Source organism: Mus caroli, chromosome 14, assembly GCF_900094665.2.
Source record: "Mus caroli chromosome 14, CAROLI_EIJ_v1.1, whole genome shotgun sequence".
In the NCBI taxonomy this organism is placed as follows: domain Eukaryota; kingdom Metazoa; phylum Chordata; class Mammalia; order Rodentia; family Muridae; genus Mus; species Mus caroli.
Genome location: NC_034583.1, coordinates 66,124,139 through 66,139,999, shown reverse-complemented (window position 1 = coordinate 66,139,999; position 15,861 = coordinate 66,124,139). Strand labels below are relative to the sequence as shown.

The following is a 15,861-nucleotide window of genomic DNA, read 5'->3' as shown; positions in this document are numbered from 1 at the left end:
AGGGGAGGGGAGGGGAGGACAGATCCCGAGTATAGGATAGGTATTTAAATAGCAGTATTGTGTCCAGCCTAGTACATGAGTCAAACACACTCCTTAACCACAATGGATTTCTGCTCCCACCACTCAAAGGCAATGATGTTGCCTCTACAGGAACTGGGTTAGGGTTACGGTTAGGGTTACAGTTATGGTTACGGTTAGGGTTAGATGATGTTATCAGAGTTGCTGCTACCTTCTAACAAAAGACAACCATCAAGTTATGGAATATTAGAACCTACAAAGATCCTAAAAATCATACTTACTTAACTATTAATAAAATATAGATGCACGAGTCACCAACCAACTGTTCTAGCAGTTCTGATCTTTGTAATGAACTCATTAACAACCTATCTCTCACAATGGAATTTACTGCTTGCTACTTGACAATCATACTGAACAAAAGAGAATCAGCCAGCTATCCTAAACACAGCTTCAGCCGCACAACATTACCCGAATGAGTGAATATTCTATGGGTTTTCTAACTCAGAAAAGATTTTGATGCATAGAATTTTCCCCACCCAGACTGGGATCAAGTGCTGTCTCTCCCTGTGGTTCTGTAAGAGGAAGACAAGGGCCCATCTCAGAGACAACTAGAAAAGGGTTATAGATGCAAAACGAAGGAGAGGTATCACAATCCCAAAGTTATATATCAATTTTAAAGCTTAGCCTCGCCTAGTTAATAATTATCACCCAGCAGATATGCTGCAACTGTTATCCCATGTATTCCGTGTGCTCTAACATTTATTCATTTGTGTCCTAATCAGTTTACAGTCAAAGATTCTCAGGAAATCACTCCACGAAGCTAATGAAGAAATAGCTAAGTTCTTCTATCCGTCCATTGTAACTCAACATCCTCTCACGGTCTATGCTCAATGACTGTGTGTAATCCAGGTCTATTTTATACCTTTACCTTTTCCCTCTCCTATGCTCTATGAACAAGATTAAAACTTATTTATTTAATTCATATATCTATGTGTTAAGGCAGGAAGAATATAAATCATGTGTTATGTGAAGGTACAGGCGATTCGTCAAGGTCCGATTTGTTTATTTAATCTCCATAGCCTCTGAGTATACTTATCACACTGGTAAAATGAAAGCAGAAAATGGAAAAAAAAAAAAAAAGACTACGGATACCCTGTTATCCCCAAACTACTTGAAGTCTCTGAAGGAACTGGCCTCTACCCAGTTGGCTCTCCATCCCAGGACACTACTTCTACTCTGTGAGAGGCACACAAGTGGGAAGGACCCAGCCCACCTAGGCCCCTGGTGTTACCTCTGAAAGGCGAAGCCATGCTGCTCGCAGAGGATGATGGCTACCAGGACTCCAAGGCCATGAAGCTTCATCCCAACAGTGACTTGCGAGCAAGCCCTTGGGGAGAAAGTCCCGGTGACTAATTGCCTAAGAGCCTTCTTTGCACACTGGTTAAAGTGTAACAGTGGGCTTCCTCTGGCTCCTGCAGCTCAGTTTACTGAGCCTCCACTCCCACAGTCTAAAAGAAACATACACATACAATTAGTTAGGTCGTCTGATATCTGAACCCTCAAAAAACCAAAACAACAAATCATGATGATGAGCTCAGCCATTGTGTTTAATTTAGACAATTTTAATCCTGGCGTTGTGGCATGACGTCATGAAATTCATGCAATTGAACTAAACAAACTCAAAAAGGTTCATGCTTTTCGTAAATTTCTGATTTTGCTTTGGGCCTTGTTCATCGCTAACCTTGGCCTCTTATAAATGCATTGTAGTTTGTGGATAGCTGGGTAGACACACGTAGGAGATGATTAATCCCTCAGAGAAGGCCTGGAATATTCTCAGAGGATGTGGTCTGATTCACGGAAGACTCACAGTCATGAAGACTGCCAAGACGATCCTGGTCCATGTCGTGGGGAAGCCTCAGAGCGAAGAACACTTTCTTCCTCTGACTGTGTCCTTGTCAACATTTTCAACTTAGGTGAAGATATAAGGTGAGTTTTCCAAAATGTGGCTTAAAAAGCTGAGCAGCAGGGTCTGTAGAGAAGACTCTAGAGTCTCCATTAAAAATACCGTTCTTCTTCTGGAACTCACTCCATAGACCAGGCTGGTCTCAAACTCAGAAACCTACCTGCCTGCCTCTGCCTCTCAAGTGCTGGGATTAAAGGCGTGCACCACCACTTGCCCAGCAAAAATATCTTTCTTTAACCATAAGGAAAGATAGGCCCAGCATCATGGGGCTGGTACAAGCAGTAAAGAGTTTAGGCAGGCTCTGGGTTATGTTTGTTCAGAGAACGTCATCAAGGTAGCCACTATCTCAGTGAAGGCTCTCCACCCATCACTGAGCACCATCTGACAGTCTCAGGTGGCATCTGCACTCTGTAAGCAGACAGAGTCCTGACAGCCTTCCCCACATACCAGCTTGTAAATACACTAAAAAGTTCCTGAGATTAGGACAGGGAAATTTACAAATGAGTCCATCCAGTTTTTCCACAACAGACACCTGAGGGGGGGGGGCGTTTCAGTCTTCCCCTGAGATTTAAAGCCACCAAAGCAAAGTCACTGGGTTAAGATGACTTCCCCTGAAAATGGTTTCTGTAAAGCAAATCACAGGTAGAATAGATCATAAATCGGTGGTTTTGCTCTCCCACAGGCACGTGTGGAGAGATGACAGAGCAGCGATGGTGAGAGAGAGACATTTATCTGCATAAACCTTTTGAGTAGGGCATGCTGTGTTTTTACATCCGCCAAATAAAGGAACATAAATTCAAATGATGAATACAAACAAGAGCAAATAAATCTGGGTTTCAAGTAAATAACAGACACAGAGATGAGGAGGAGGAAGGGGAGGGGGAGGGGGAGGGGGAGGGGAGGAGGGGAGGGGGCGGGGGGAGGAGGGAAACTATCCCAAGTAACTCTTCCTTTTCATCGAAAACAAACCTTTTTTTTTTTTTTTTTTCATACAACACACTCTGGTCATGGCTTCCCCTTCCTCATCTCTTCCCAGGATTTCTCCACCTCCCCGTCCTTCCCCTTTCTTTTTAGAAAACAAAACAGGCAAATTAAAAAACAAACAAACAAGCAAAGCAGAATAAAACAAAGAAAAAGCACAACACACACACACATCCCATAAAAACACAAAATCAGAAACCATAATATACACTCTAAAAACCAGTAAGGCGAAACAAAACAAAAACAGCCCAAACAAAGCAATATGAGGAAAACCCAGTGGTGAGTTCCTTTTGAGCTGCTCATGTACTGCCGGACATGGAGCCTGCTCTTAAGTGTGGTTTGTATATCCAGTGAGACGCCACTGAAGAGCGCTTCCTTTTCACTTCAAGCAGCTATAGCTTCTTGGTTAGGGATGGGAGCTCATGTCCAATTCTTTCTCTGAGCAAGGGGACCCCATCTAGCTTGGCCCTGTGCAGGCCCTGTGCATGCTGCCACAGTGTCTGAGTATACATTTGTACTGGATTTTAGTGCTTATGTGTGAGGACCTGTGTGTTCGTACCTATTCACACGGATACATATGTGTGTGTCAGTTTTTATCTTCTGTGAGCACAAGAGGTAAGATTTTTTCTGACAAGTATAATAAATGTTGTGCTATAGATTTTGTGTTCTGTGTTCCCCAAAGATAGTATGAAAGTCAATATACTTTAAATTATAGCTCTTTCTGCTGAAGTAAGTGGACATTTCCTTTAGTAACAGTCTATAGGGTGATATGATCTTTTATGTTCTTCATGCCTGACTGTATTAGCTAGGGTTCGTATTGCTGTAAGAAAGCATCATGACCTGTGGAGGAAAGGGTTTATTTGGCTTACATATACTGAATCACAGTCCACTGAGGGAAACTCAAACTGAGCAGGATCCTGGAGGCAGGGACTGGTGCAGAGGCCATGGAGGAGTGCTGTTTACTGGCTTGCTCCTCATGGCGTGCTCAGCCTGCTTATAGAACCCAGGACCACAAGATCAGGGGTGATACCACTCACAATTGCTGGTATAGGAGACAACTTCCTGAACAGGAAACAATGGCTCAGGCACTAAGATCAACAATTAATAAATGCGGCCTTATGAAACTGAAAGACTTCTGTTAAGTCAAAAGACAATAGGACAAGACGGCAGCTTGCAGACTGGGAAAAGTTCCTCACCAGCCCTGCATCTGACAGGGGGCTAATATCCAAAATATATAAAGAACTCAAGAAGTTAGACACCAACATCCCAAATAACCAAATTAAAAATTGGGGTACAGAGTTAAACAGAGAATTCTTAACAGAGAATCGCAAGTGGCTGAGAAGCACTTAAAGAAATGTTCAACATCCTTAGTCACCAGGGAAATGCAAGTCAAAATGACTCTGCGATTCCACCTTACCCCCATTAGAATGACTAAGGTAAAAAAAACTCGGTAGAATACATGCTAGGAGGATGTGGAGCAAGGGGAACACTCCCCCACTGCTGGTGGGAGTGCAAACTTGTACAACCTCTCTGGAAATCAATTTGGCAGGTTTTCAGAAAATTGCAAGAGCCAGCTATACCACTACTGAGCATCTACCCAAAAGATGCTCTACCATACCACAAGGACACTTGCTCTACTATGTTCATAGAAGTTTTATTTGTGATAGCCAGAAACAGGAAACAACCTAGAGGTCCCTCAGCCGAGGAATAGATAAACGAACTGTGGTTCGTTTACATATCCCCTTTCTCAGAGGAGAAAGGGACAGGTTATGGGGGAGGGGGAGGATATGTGTGTGTGTGGGGGGACTGATATTGGGATCTAGGGTCAACATATAAATAATTTTTTTAATTACTACATGTTTGCCTACAGCCTGATCTCACAGAGGCATTTTTTTCATTTGAGGTTCTCCTCTCTCAGATGACTCTAGCTTATGTCAGGTTGGCATAAAACCATCTAGACCTCAACTTTCTCTGTTGGTCCCAAACATGTAGTAGCTACACGTAGTAGCATGTGTAGTTGGACTTCCTGTCCTTCAGCGTCTCTTGCTGTGCTGGGCATCTGCTGGCAGGATCGATGCCGCTCCTGGCACGTTAGCTGGGCTTTCTTCTTGATACCACTCAGACATGTTTCTCTGGCCTAGACGTGTATTTGTTTTTTGTTTGTTTGTTTGTTTTTAATTATCTTTTGATTTGAGAATTTAGGTTTTTGTTTTTGTTTTGTAAATCATCCTTCCTTCTTCAGCTGTTACTGCTACTGGAGTTTGTCAGTCACTCTTTTATGTCCTATGACTGTCCTTTCATGATTTAGAAAATCACGACCTTTGTCCCTGATTGTTCCATTTCTCATACTATCTACCTATTCATTACCCCATTCAAACAGATATCCTAATCACTAGAAAATCATCTCAGCAACTGAAAACCTTTCATAGGGCATTTATATATTTACCAATTTGGGGCTTTTGTCATAGTTTTTAACGTACTATGAAAAATTACTTTATTGCTCAATCATTTACAGTAAGATTGCTCCCTCTCTTCCTCCATGCCTTCATCCTGCCTCCCTCTCTCCTATCTTTCTGCCCTGCTGGGAATGAACTCCAGGGTTTTGCCTATGTTTGGCTCTCTGCCTGTCTCTTTTTCGGATCATGATGAGAACTTAGACTATTTTCTTAAAGTCGGTGTCACACTGCTCTGCCAGGTCAACTACACTCAGAGCAAATCTCTGTTCCTTGTGTGAAGGAAGATTTCGTTGCTGGCTCATTAGCATTTGAGTTAGAGTACTGGTTTGCGGGCTCATTTTGAACAGGAAGCCTCTGTCTCTCTCTATGCCTATTTCTCGCTCCCCATGAAATATATGATAGCATATATCCTATATATTGTATGTTTTGTGTGTATATGCATTTATGTGTACATAGGCAGAAAGAAGTGTTGGTTAAAAATCATGTGTCTGACTGTGTTTTGGATTTTGTATGGGGGAGTACATATACCACACGGTTCAAGTGAGTCTCTACCAGAGAGCTGTGATAAGGGCTGAACTGGGTAACGTCTAAAAGCAACTGGCAAAACAGGTGAACCACACAGCTCCTTCATAGTAAAGGGGAAAGTGGAAAAGTGTGAGCACAGGCCAGTGCATGCTCTGCTCAGGAACTCATCTGGCCCATCAGAATTCCAGAACAGCTAGTCCTTTTCCTCTGCTATTTTAGGTGGTAAACTCCCATGCAAAGAGACAGACAAGCGGATTCAGCCAAACTGGATCATGTGAGGCCCATTTCATTCATAGATCGGGTCACATGCTAATTTGGAATATTAGGTGGTGAAAAAAACCTAACAAGGATTTCATGAAACCTCATAACCCTCTTCAATAAGGCAGAAGTTTCTCTGATGATTGCTACTTAGAGTTTTTCCCAGGTTCAAGCTCTGGGAGAACAAGGGCCAAGCCATGGTCGCCTCCACTAGCTCATTTCAGACATGCACTTCAGACTCGTTGTTAGAGAAGCTCTGAGAGCCAATTAATTTGGTGCCTTTTTTTTTTTTTTAAATTAGAGTTCAGGTGCAGCTCAATTTCCAAGCTTTCTTTTCAAAATTACTCAGCCATTAAAGCTGCATAATCTTGGGTGGCTTTGAAGAACATAATTGATAGATCTTTTCACGCTTCACACGTTCTCTCTCATGTTTATTCATAGAAAATGAATCCGTGTTATAATTTACACCAACTCTTAGGCTATCTGGCTTCCTGCATTTCTAAAGAGGAGGAAAGAAGACACACTTTAAAAGATGTTTTTAAAAAACTAAAAGCAGACAGCTCAATCCCGGGTTCCAATTTCCTTGCTTTGGTGCGCAAAACTGAGCTGGAGAGCTCTAGCTCCAAGAAGGTTGCCTGGCAACCCAGACAGGCACATGCTCATTGGCTAGCTGGCTAGAGCAGTGGAGAGAGCAAGCATTCTTGTTGGGACGTTTTCATGAATTCATATTCACTTTGATTGTTCTATTAGCCTGTGGAGGTGCTCCAGCCAGGCCTTCGGAGTCATACTCCAGGTACAGAAGAGAAGTTCTCAATTGTCCCTGCGTACTCAGTCACTTTTCGATATCCACGTTAAACCAACTGTATCTGAATGTTGGGGCAACGATTACAAGCAAGCATGGACTATTTCTAAAGCTCTCATGGCGGTTCCAATGAGCGGCCAGCATGCTTGGGCAGTGACCTGAGTCAGCCAAGCCCTCTCCAATGTGGTCCATGAATCACAAGCTATAGAATCTCTTAGGGGCAAATTAGAAGCTCCATCAGCCCTGTAGGAACTGAGTGTCAGAGAAAGGTACAGGTGTTTGTAGTGGCGAATGCCAGGTCCTTCCTCCATACTTTAAAGTGTGGAAATCTCTCCTGAGCTTCTTCCAACAAGGTCATACCTCCTAATAGTGTCACTCCCTTGAGCCTGTGGGGGCCATTTTTATTCAAACCACCACACCTCTCAAAGGCCCCCACCTCCAGACAATTTTGATATGACCTTGGGGATTACATTTACAGCATGTGAATCTTTTGGAGAAACATTCAAACCAAGGCATGAATCAAGTGGGGATCTTTGGAGATGCAGGTGCCAATTCAGTAGGGCTAGGGGATGGCTGAGACCCACTGTTTTGTTTTGTTTTGTTTTGGTTTGGTTTGGTTTTGGTTTTGATTTTTTGTTTTTTCGAGACAGGGTTTCTCTGTATAGTCCTGGATGTCGTGGAACTCACTTTGTAGACCAGGCTGGCCTCGAACTAAGAAATCCGCCTGCCTCCCAAGTGCTGGGATTAAAGGCGTGCGCCACCACCGCCCGGCTAGAGATCCACAGTTTTAAACAGCTTCCAAGTGCATCATGTCTGGGTACCTTAACTGAAACATAACGGGAACAGAACATAAACAGTGTGCTTTGGTGGTAGCTGTCTATAAAGTCATTCATTTTCATATCAGATCCCATAGAGCTTTAGAAAGAAATATTTGCTTGCATTGTAGGCATTTTTTTTTTAAGATTTCTATTCCAAAATAATGTGCCATAGCTCTCTATGAACCAAGCTACTTATTTAAATGGAGGTCTTCAGTTTTCAAGTGTCAGGTAATGTAAGAGTTACCATCCTCTTGCCTTCTTGTCTCTGGATTGTGGACCGTAAGTGTGTACTAACTCAGTTGTCCCTGCTTGTGTCCTTCATGCTATCCCAACCCCCCAGTTTCATTAAATTCTTTTCCCCCTTTTATTGAAAATCGATTTTTTTTTTTACATACTGTGTCTTGACTACAGTCTCCCCTCCCCTACTCCTCTCAGCTCCTCCCATCTCCCCTCCCATCTGATCCACCTCCTTTCTCTCTCTCTCATTATACAACAAACAGTCTTCTAAGGCATAAAAATAAAATAAAATAAAATATAATAAGGTAAAACAAAAACTGACACACAGAATAGGAAAAACAACAAGCAGAAAGAAAAGAGCCCAAGAACAGACAGAAGAAACAGATAGATCCACTCATTTACACACTCGAGAGTTTCACTAAACTGGAAACCATTATGTATGTCTAAAGGACTTCTGCAGGCTCCATGCATGTTGCCTCTGTCTCTGTCAATTCATATGTACATTGATCCCGATGGCTTACAGGCCTTGTCTCCTTGGTGTCCTCCATCCCCTCTGGCTCTTAAAGTCTTTTCACCTCCTCTTCTGTAGGGTTCCCTGAGCTCTGAAGGGAAGCATTCAAGACATCCCATTTAGGGCTGTCTATTCCAAATTCTTCATTCTCTGTATATTGTCTGGCTGTGGGTCTCTGTGTTTTTCCCATCTACTGCAGGAGGACGCTTCTCTGATGATGGCTGAGCAAGGCACTGATCTGTGAGTATAGCAGGATGTCATTAGGAGTTATTTTATTGCTATGTTCTTTTAGTAGAACAGTGGTGTTTGGCTTTACCTTAGGCCCCTGGGCTATCTAGACTCAGGTTATTCAAGCAGTGTCAGGCTCAGCTTCCATCTTGTGCAGTGGGCCTTCAGTCAAGTCATATATTGGTTGGTGACTCTCACAAGCTTTGTGCCACCATTGCACTAGCAGATCTTGCAGACAGGACACCATCGTAGATCAAAGAATCTGTAGCTGTGTTGGCATTTACGTTCTCCTTTGCTGGCACGCCGAGTACCTCTCTGGACCAAAATATATATGTAAACTCTTGTCTTTCAGAAAGAAGGAGACAAGATGGTGTGTAAAAGAGCCATTGTTACCGGGAAGGGTAGGGAAGGGGTTTCTGTTAGCAGAATTTTTTGTTTGTTTGTTTGGGTTTTTTTGGGTTTTTTTGTTTGTTTGTTTTTTTCGAGACAGGGTTTCTCTGTATAGCCCTGGCTGTCCTGGAACTCACTTTGTAGACCAGGCTGGCCTCGAACTCAGAAATCCGCCTGCCTCTGCCTCCCGAGTGCTGGGATTAAAGGTGGGCGCCACCACGCCCGGCTCCTGTTAGCAGAATTTTATTAGGGAAATCTGAAGAGTGATGATTTCACAAGAGGATCGGTCAGTATTGCCATTCTGGTCTTTCTGGATTTGGGGACTGCAGAGCCTCACTGGCCAAAACAATGTCAGGTTTATAAGAGAACACGGCTAGCCTTTACTCCAAGGCCGTGTGCCTTCTAGTGGTATGGATGAAGAATAAAGGTTGGGGTAGTAGATCCAGGGCCCAAGGACACCAGAGGTGTCCCAGGGACACTGGAGGCACGGGGACGTGTGTTTCAGGCATTAAGCACAGTGTGGCATAGACTAGGTGGCTAAAGAGACCAGTCTTTGAAAAAGGCTGATATTGTGCCCCTGGGTCAGCCTCGACGAGCATGTGTGCATGGTACATGCATGTCTATGTGGATACAGTCAGTAGGCTAACTGGGACTTTGTAAGTCACCTAATCCAACCATTGCATCATGTGGACTCCAGAGTCCTAACTTCCAGGCAGACAGCAATCCACTCCATGCTGAGACCTTTCCAGGTACATTTATTTCATAACCTTCCTTGTAACCACGTGTGCCTGCTCAGTGTTTAGCGCGGTCAGTAAACATTGCCAGTGTAAATCACAACTGAAAGTGCTTCCATGCTCTTACTAAATATCAGGGAATGTGGATGGCTTTGTAGGAGGTACCAACCAACACATGTAAGTAGTCAGTGTTCCTGCCTGTTTCTCATTCCTCAGACCCGAGCTCCCTGACAAATGTTTGTGGATCCTTCATTCAGGGTTGAGATTTGAGTTCCCATAAAACTTCATTTATAGTTTTGCTACACCTTTATTAAAGACTGCACTTTATTTTAGTTGTGTGTACACGCATGTGTGTGCATTATTTCTTTGCTGTATTAACATCTGTCATGGTTTGAATATGCTTGGCCCAGGGAGTGGCACTATTTGGAGGTGTGGCCTTGTTGGAGCAGGTGTGTCACTGTGGGTATGGGCTATGAGACCCTAGTCCTAGCTGCCTGGAAGCCAGTATTCTGCTAGCAGCCTTCAGATGAAGATGTAGAATTCTCAGCTCCTCCTGTACCATGCCTGCTGGATTCAGCCATGTTCCTGCCTTGATGATACTGCACTGAAACTTTGAACCTGTAAGCCAGCCCCAATTAAATGTTGTCCTTTATAAAACTTGACTTGGTCACAGTATCTGTTCACAGCAGTAAAACCCTAACTAAGACAATATCTTTAGGTACAAAACAGAGAAACTAGGCTTGGCTCAACTATTTATCCCAGGTTTTATGTAATATAATTTGAGGGAACTTAAAAGAATCTCTGTTGTGCTCCTCCAGTATGTAATGAATTGAATAGCTCAGAAATACATAGGTACCTATTCAATTAAAATTAAGGCTATGTTCAAGAAGTGGGTACACTATTATTCACTTTGGCCTTATTTGCTAGGACAAAAAGACTGAGGCAATTGAAATATCCATAAGCTGTAAGTCAGACCCAGCTTGGACACAGACAGAATCCAAGGGACCTATTGAAAAAGGGGAGCTGGACTCTATGTGACGAGGTGGCTCCATCTCTGAGGATGTCAAGGTTAGGTCGTTTAGTGGAAGAGCATGAGATAGGGAATAAAGCACTTTAGGATACACATGACACACACACAGATATTCCTGTGATACAAAATAAATGGTAAGAGTAGTTGATAACTGGGCAGAACATTGAGGAATTGAGACAGAGGCAGTGGGTAGTTGATACAATAGTACTTTGGGGTTCACAAGCCTAAGAGTAGAACCTGACCATTCCTGTACTGTAAATACCTGCTGTGCCAATTCTTAGCCTACACTGTTTTAATAATAGTTGGACAAAAATTCAGCTGGCTCCAGAAGACTGATGGCTTCAAAGCACACCTCTAGCATGGGATGGGGGAGGGAAGTGGTTGCTACTACAGATCTTCAGGCGCAGTTTAAGTAGGAAATGGAGTGGCTTTTGTCTACTGTTGATCCTTGAGTGTGGTTCAACTCCTCATGCCTCACTTTGCTTGCCCAAGTGAAATGTACCCACAAATAGCTAAATTTAGATCACCCATGACCCTTGTGCTACTGAGTACCTTGTCTCTCATCCACAATGGTTCTTCTTCCTTGGTAGAGCGTACCTGTCTTTAGTCTGTGTGCTTACGTATAAAACCTAGAGCTGCAGTCTAAACCCAACCAATAGTACTGTTGGCTTCTTCATGTGCATGGAACAGAGATAAATATGGTGTTCGTACATACAGGAGCTGAAAATCCATCCAGTCTAGGAAAGAGCCACTTTTACATAAGTCAGTGGAAAGGCTGGGCACACATTTCAGAGGCCAAAGCTCAGTGTCCTAGCCACTGTTCAGCAATGGAGCTTCTCTGGGGGTCAAGGCAGAGCCATGCCACATTGAGGGCAAATTTCTGTTGTCTCAGCAGGCTAGCCCAGAAGGAGCTGGCCACTGCAGACTCACTTCCTATTCCCTCATAAGCACACCCACCCCTCCCATAGTGAGACCCAGCACAGAGGGACAGGAGGCCCCAGATGTTACTGACTCAAAGCACATTTGGTCATTTCATGTGAGAAGTCATTTTACCAGTCTCCAAGCCTGATCGTCACGATTGAGTTCAAAGAGTTTTGAACAATCCCCGTTTCAACTTCCTTCATGCAATTAATGGCAATGTATCTCTCAGTTTTCACCTGAGACATTTCTCCTTGCAATACCACTTACCACACGCCCATAGTTGTGTGTGGTGTCCGGTTTTGCCAGTTACTCGAGTACAAAGGCTTTCTCTCGTACAGAAGGCTTCCATAGCCCTTAGACAGTTTCTCAGATATTACGTGCTCTGAGCTAGCGAGCTAGAAGCAACATTTAAGCATATGCAGAAACAACCAGAATTGGGGGACATTTTATTCGGAAAGATTTTTTTTTTAAACATGATTTATTTTCATTTTCCATTAAGGCAATAATAATATCCCTTCTTCACGGAAGCAGATGGACAAACATCATCCAAGGCTACACGAAGTTCAGACTAAAGTCACAGCCAAACACCTTGCTTCTGATGCAGCGGGAACACTGCTTGGGAGCTGGACACAGTCATCTATTGGTTTCCTGAGCCCACTGTCGAGGGGAGGGAGCTGAGAGGCCCTGCATTTGCATTGCTTTGGAAGACAACAGTGTTCCATTACATCCTTCCACCCCTAAGGAAGATGCTATGGAGGTAAGCCTTTCACTAATGCAGAGGGAGCCTCGCTTTGGTTCACGAAGCTCTGTGGCTTTTTAGCTTTTGGTAGGTTCTAGTGGAAATTGCTTATCTAATGGGAGCTATTCAAATTCATACTGTCCTCTTTGTTCTGAATTCCAGGCAGTTCCTAGTCAACATTCTACTCTCGACATCCAGCTACATGTGTGTATGGGCCCGTGTAAGCATTTGGGTGAGGCAGGGACATAGATTATTGGCACATATCAATGCCCCAATTCCAGGAATTTTAGGGTGGCAAAAGGCTTCTGTAGTACCAGCAAAGTGAGGCTTGGTAATATGGCTGGACAGCAATCGGATATGCCGATGTCTAAAAGCAAATGAAGTTGTTCAACAATCGTCAGGCATTTTGTCAACACCACGATAAGCAGCTCTCTCACAAGTGGGGTTAAAGGCACTCAGAAAGGTAAGATGCTCTGTGGTCTCACTATGCTGCCCCCTAGTGGTTCTACTCTCTATTACACTTTCCTTGAGTCCCCAGTGTTGCAGTCTCCCAGAGAGACTCTTGAGACCTTGACTGATTTGTCAGATACTCCAGTAGCAAGGCTGGTAAAAAAACAAAACAAAACAAAACAAAACAAAACAAAACAAAACAAAACAAAACAAAACAAAACAAAACAAAACAAAACACCCAGAAACCAAACGGGGACCACAGAGCAGGTATGGTTCTGAGGGGAATGGAGCAAACTCACAGACTCACAGGGAGACAGACTGGGAGAAGAAGATGCAAGGAGGGGCTGTGACCATCTAGTTGAGAGGGTTTATTTAAGGCAAGTTTGATGATCTCTTCTAGGTCCTCAGTCTGAACAAGGCCAAGAGCAGCTAGATCAAGCTGGCTCAAGATCTCAGGCACCCTTAAGCACACTGTAGTTTATATCCTTGACTATCAGTGAAAGCAAGGGGGGAGGGGAGGGGGAAGCATCTGGAAATAACTTCTTTTTAACTCTCTCTTTTTTTTTTCCTGGTAGACTTTCAAAGAATAAAAATCTGTAGGCGAGTACATCTTCTGAAAAAACAACAACAAAAGAGAAGCACGTATTGCTAATTATAGCAGAAGCTACTTGGCTGAAGAAATATGTGAATTTCAAATAATGTCTCCAAGGTTCAGGACTTTGCAATGGCTTGAATGGTCCTCTGCATCCTGGGAGCACCATGTGCTGATCCCTCAGGCTTGTCTGTGTCGATTTCTGGCTTACTCCACTGGGACTTACACCCTCTTCATCCCTTTCCCCATGAGGCAGGCAAACACTGTCATGACCATTTTGGGGTTCACTTCAACCAGGTCTTCTGGGAGGGCGTACACCCTTGCTCCGATTTTTCTGGCCATAGAGATGGCATACCTGAAAGGGAGAAAAAACACAGATGCTGAGTGGCAGTGGCTGAGCTGGGCATCTCTACTCAGATCCTGTGCTTGGGAGGCAGGCATTTTGCCAGTTGAGCCTTCTCTCCAGGTTCCCTGCTGCTGCTTTGAGAAATATCCTCTTGGGGTGCAGAGGGTGGCAGAAAAAGCCCAAGAATTAAGTATGAACGGCTAGGAACAAACACTCCGTGGGCTGTGTTTCAACTATAGAAATTTCAGAAGAAAACTGCACGTACAATATCTTGTCGTGCATAATACCCGGGTCTATAATTTCTTGTTCTGTGTACAGATGTTTTTTGTTTGTTTGTTTTGTTTTTTACTCATAGTGCACTGCTATTCAAATAGTCTGAGTTTTAGGTTCTGTTGTTTTTCAAATGAAATCATCACAGCCACACAAGAGCCTCAGAGTCTATACATTATAGAATCTGTTAGTCGTGACTATTTTCACATCGATGCCTGGTGATTCTTTTGTTCTCTCATTCCTTGTAATCCCTTTACTGTAGCTACTCCACACCTTCACCCACCCCCACCCAAGGGCCCCACCCCTTCCTCCTGGTCTCCAAAAGAACATATCCTTGCTTTAGTGACCAAATTAATTTAAGAGCACCATCCATGCTTCCTCCTTGTCTGTCTCTCAATAACTTCCTCCGTATTAATTACAAATGAAGAAAATTAATGTTTCCATCATAAAACACATAGGGAAAGCTACACAAAAATCTGTGAGGGTTAAAAAAAAAAAATCAAACAAAAAAGGTCCCAACCCAACCCACAACCCAGTCTCAAAACATAACCATTCTTAGCTCTTGGTTGACGGTTTTTCCCACACTTATTTCCCTTTATTTCATGTTGTGAGTGAGTGAGTGTGTGTGTGTGTGTTATATGTATAAGTATATGTCAAGGACAACTCTACATGTTATTTCTTCAGCTCTGCCCACATTATTTAATTAATTATTTTAGGTTCTTTTGGTCAGTGGTTTGCACTGGCCTGGAACTCACCATGATGACCTCAGTGACTAGCCAATGAGTTCCATGCATCTGCCTGGCTTTGCTACCCTCGCAGGGGGATTACAGCCCAGGCCACCATACCCAGATCTGTCTGCAAAGCAGATATTTTGTTCCAAAGCTCTTCAAACTCTTTTTTTTTTTTTTTTTTTTTTTTTAAAAAGACGTTTGTTTGTGGTTTTGCTTTCAATGCTAGAAATTAACGCAAGGCCTCTTGCATAATAGGGTATGCTTTGCTCTGTCCCAAGCTCTGGGCAGTGTTGAAAGAATGCTGTGTCTTGTCCTTGCAGGGCAATGCACAGGAGCCTGGTCTCCGAAGTCAGACTCTGACGTCTCCCCCGTGCAGCTTAAAAATTGGGTGACCTTGTTACATCCCTTAAACTGCACACGGGGCCCAGGCCTGGCTAGTTTCAAACCTTTGTGGTTGTTTATTGTTTTCTTTCTGTTTTCACGATGTTCTTCTATCTAGAACTTCTGTCTTCTGTCTGTTTCCTGCTGGCTTACTTGTCTTTGCTGATGAGCTCAGCTTAGAAGTCATTTGCTCCAAAGAGCCACAGACCCTTCCTGTCCACCCCCTCATCTTGGTACTTCCCCTTAGATACCCCGATTATACTCTACATAACCACATCTTAACTGTCTTCTCTTCAGTAGCCTGTGCTGACCACTATCATGTGGGGATATTTGGAAAAAGGACCTGTTTTCCAAAGCTGGCCACGGAGAAAAGGGCACTGCTGGAATTTTAAAACAAGGGTGAATCCTAGACTTGTAAAGGACCTAGTTATGCCCTTTCTTCCAGAAAGATAAGGGGATGTCCTAAACCCTCAAATCTCT

At 43.4% G+C, this 15,861-nt stretch overlaps 2 protein-coding genes across 5 annotated transcripts in view; both read right to left on the bottom strand.

The window, feature by feature from the left end:
* Positions 1-1,447, bottom strand: part of Cpb2 (carboxypeptidase B2) — a 40,671-nt gene extending 39,224 nt beyond the window's left edge. Inside the window, exon 1 of the mRNA XM_021181993.2 lies at positions 1,310-1,447. Coding sequence (XP_021037652.1) covers positions 1,310-1,380 — 71 coding nt within the window. The 5' untranslated portion in view covers positions 1,381-1,447. The remainder of the gene's footprint in view (positions 1-1,309) is intronic.
* Positions 1,448-12,301: 10,854 nt separating this feature from the next.
* Lcp1 (lymphocyte cytosolic protein 1) overlaps positions 12,302-15,861 on the bottom strand; it is a 100,235-nt gene continuing 96,675 nt past the window's right edge. For all 4 annotated transcript variants that reach the window (XM_021181587.2, XM_021181586.2, XM_021181589.1 and 1 more), the window contains one exon: positions 12,302-14,008. In XM_021181587.2, the coding sequence (XP_021037246.1) occupies positions 13,876-14,008 (133 nt within the window). In that variant the 3' untranslated portion in view covers positions 12,302-13,875. The remainder of the gene's footprint in view (positions 14,009-15,861) is intronic.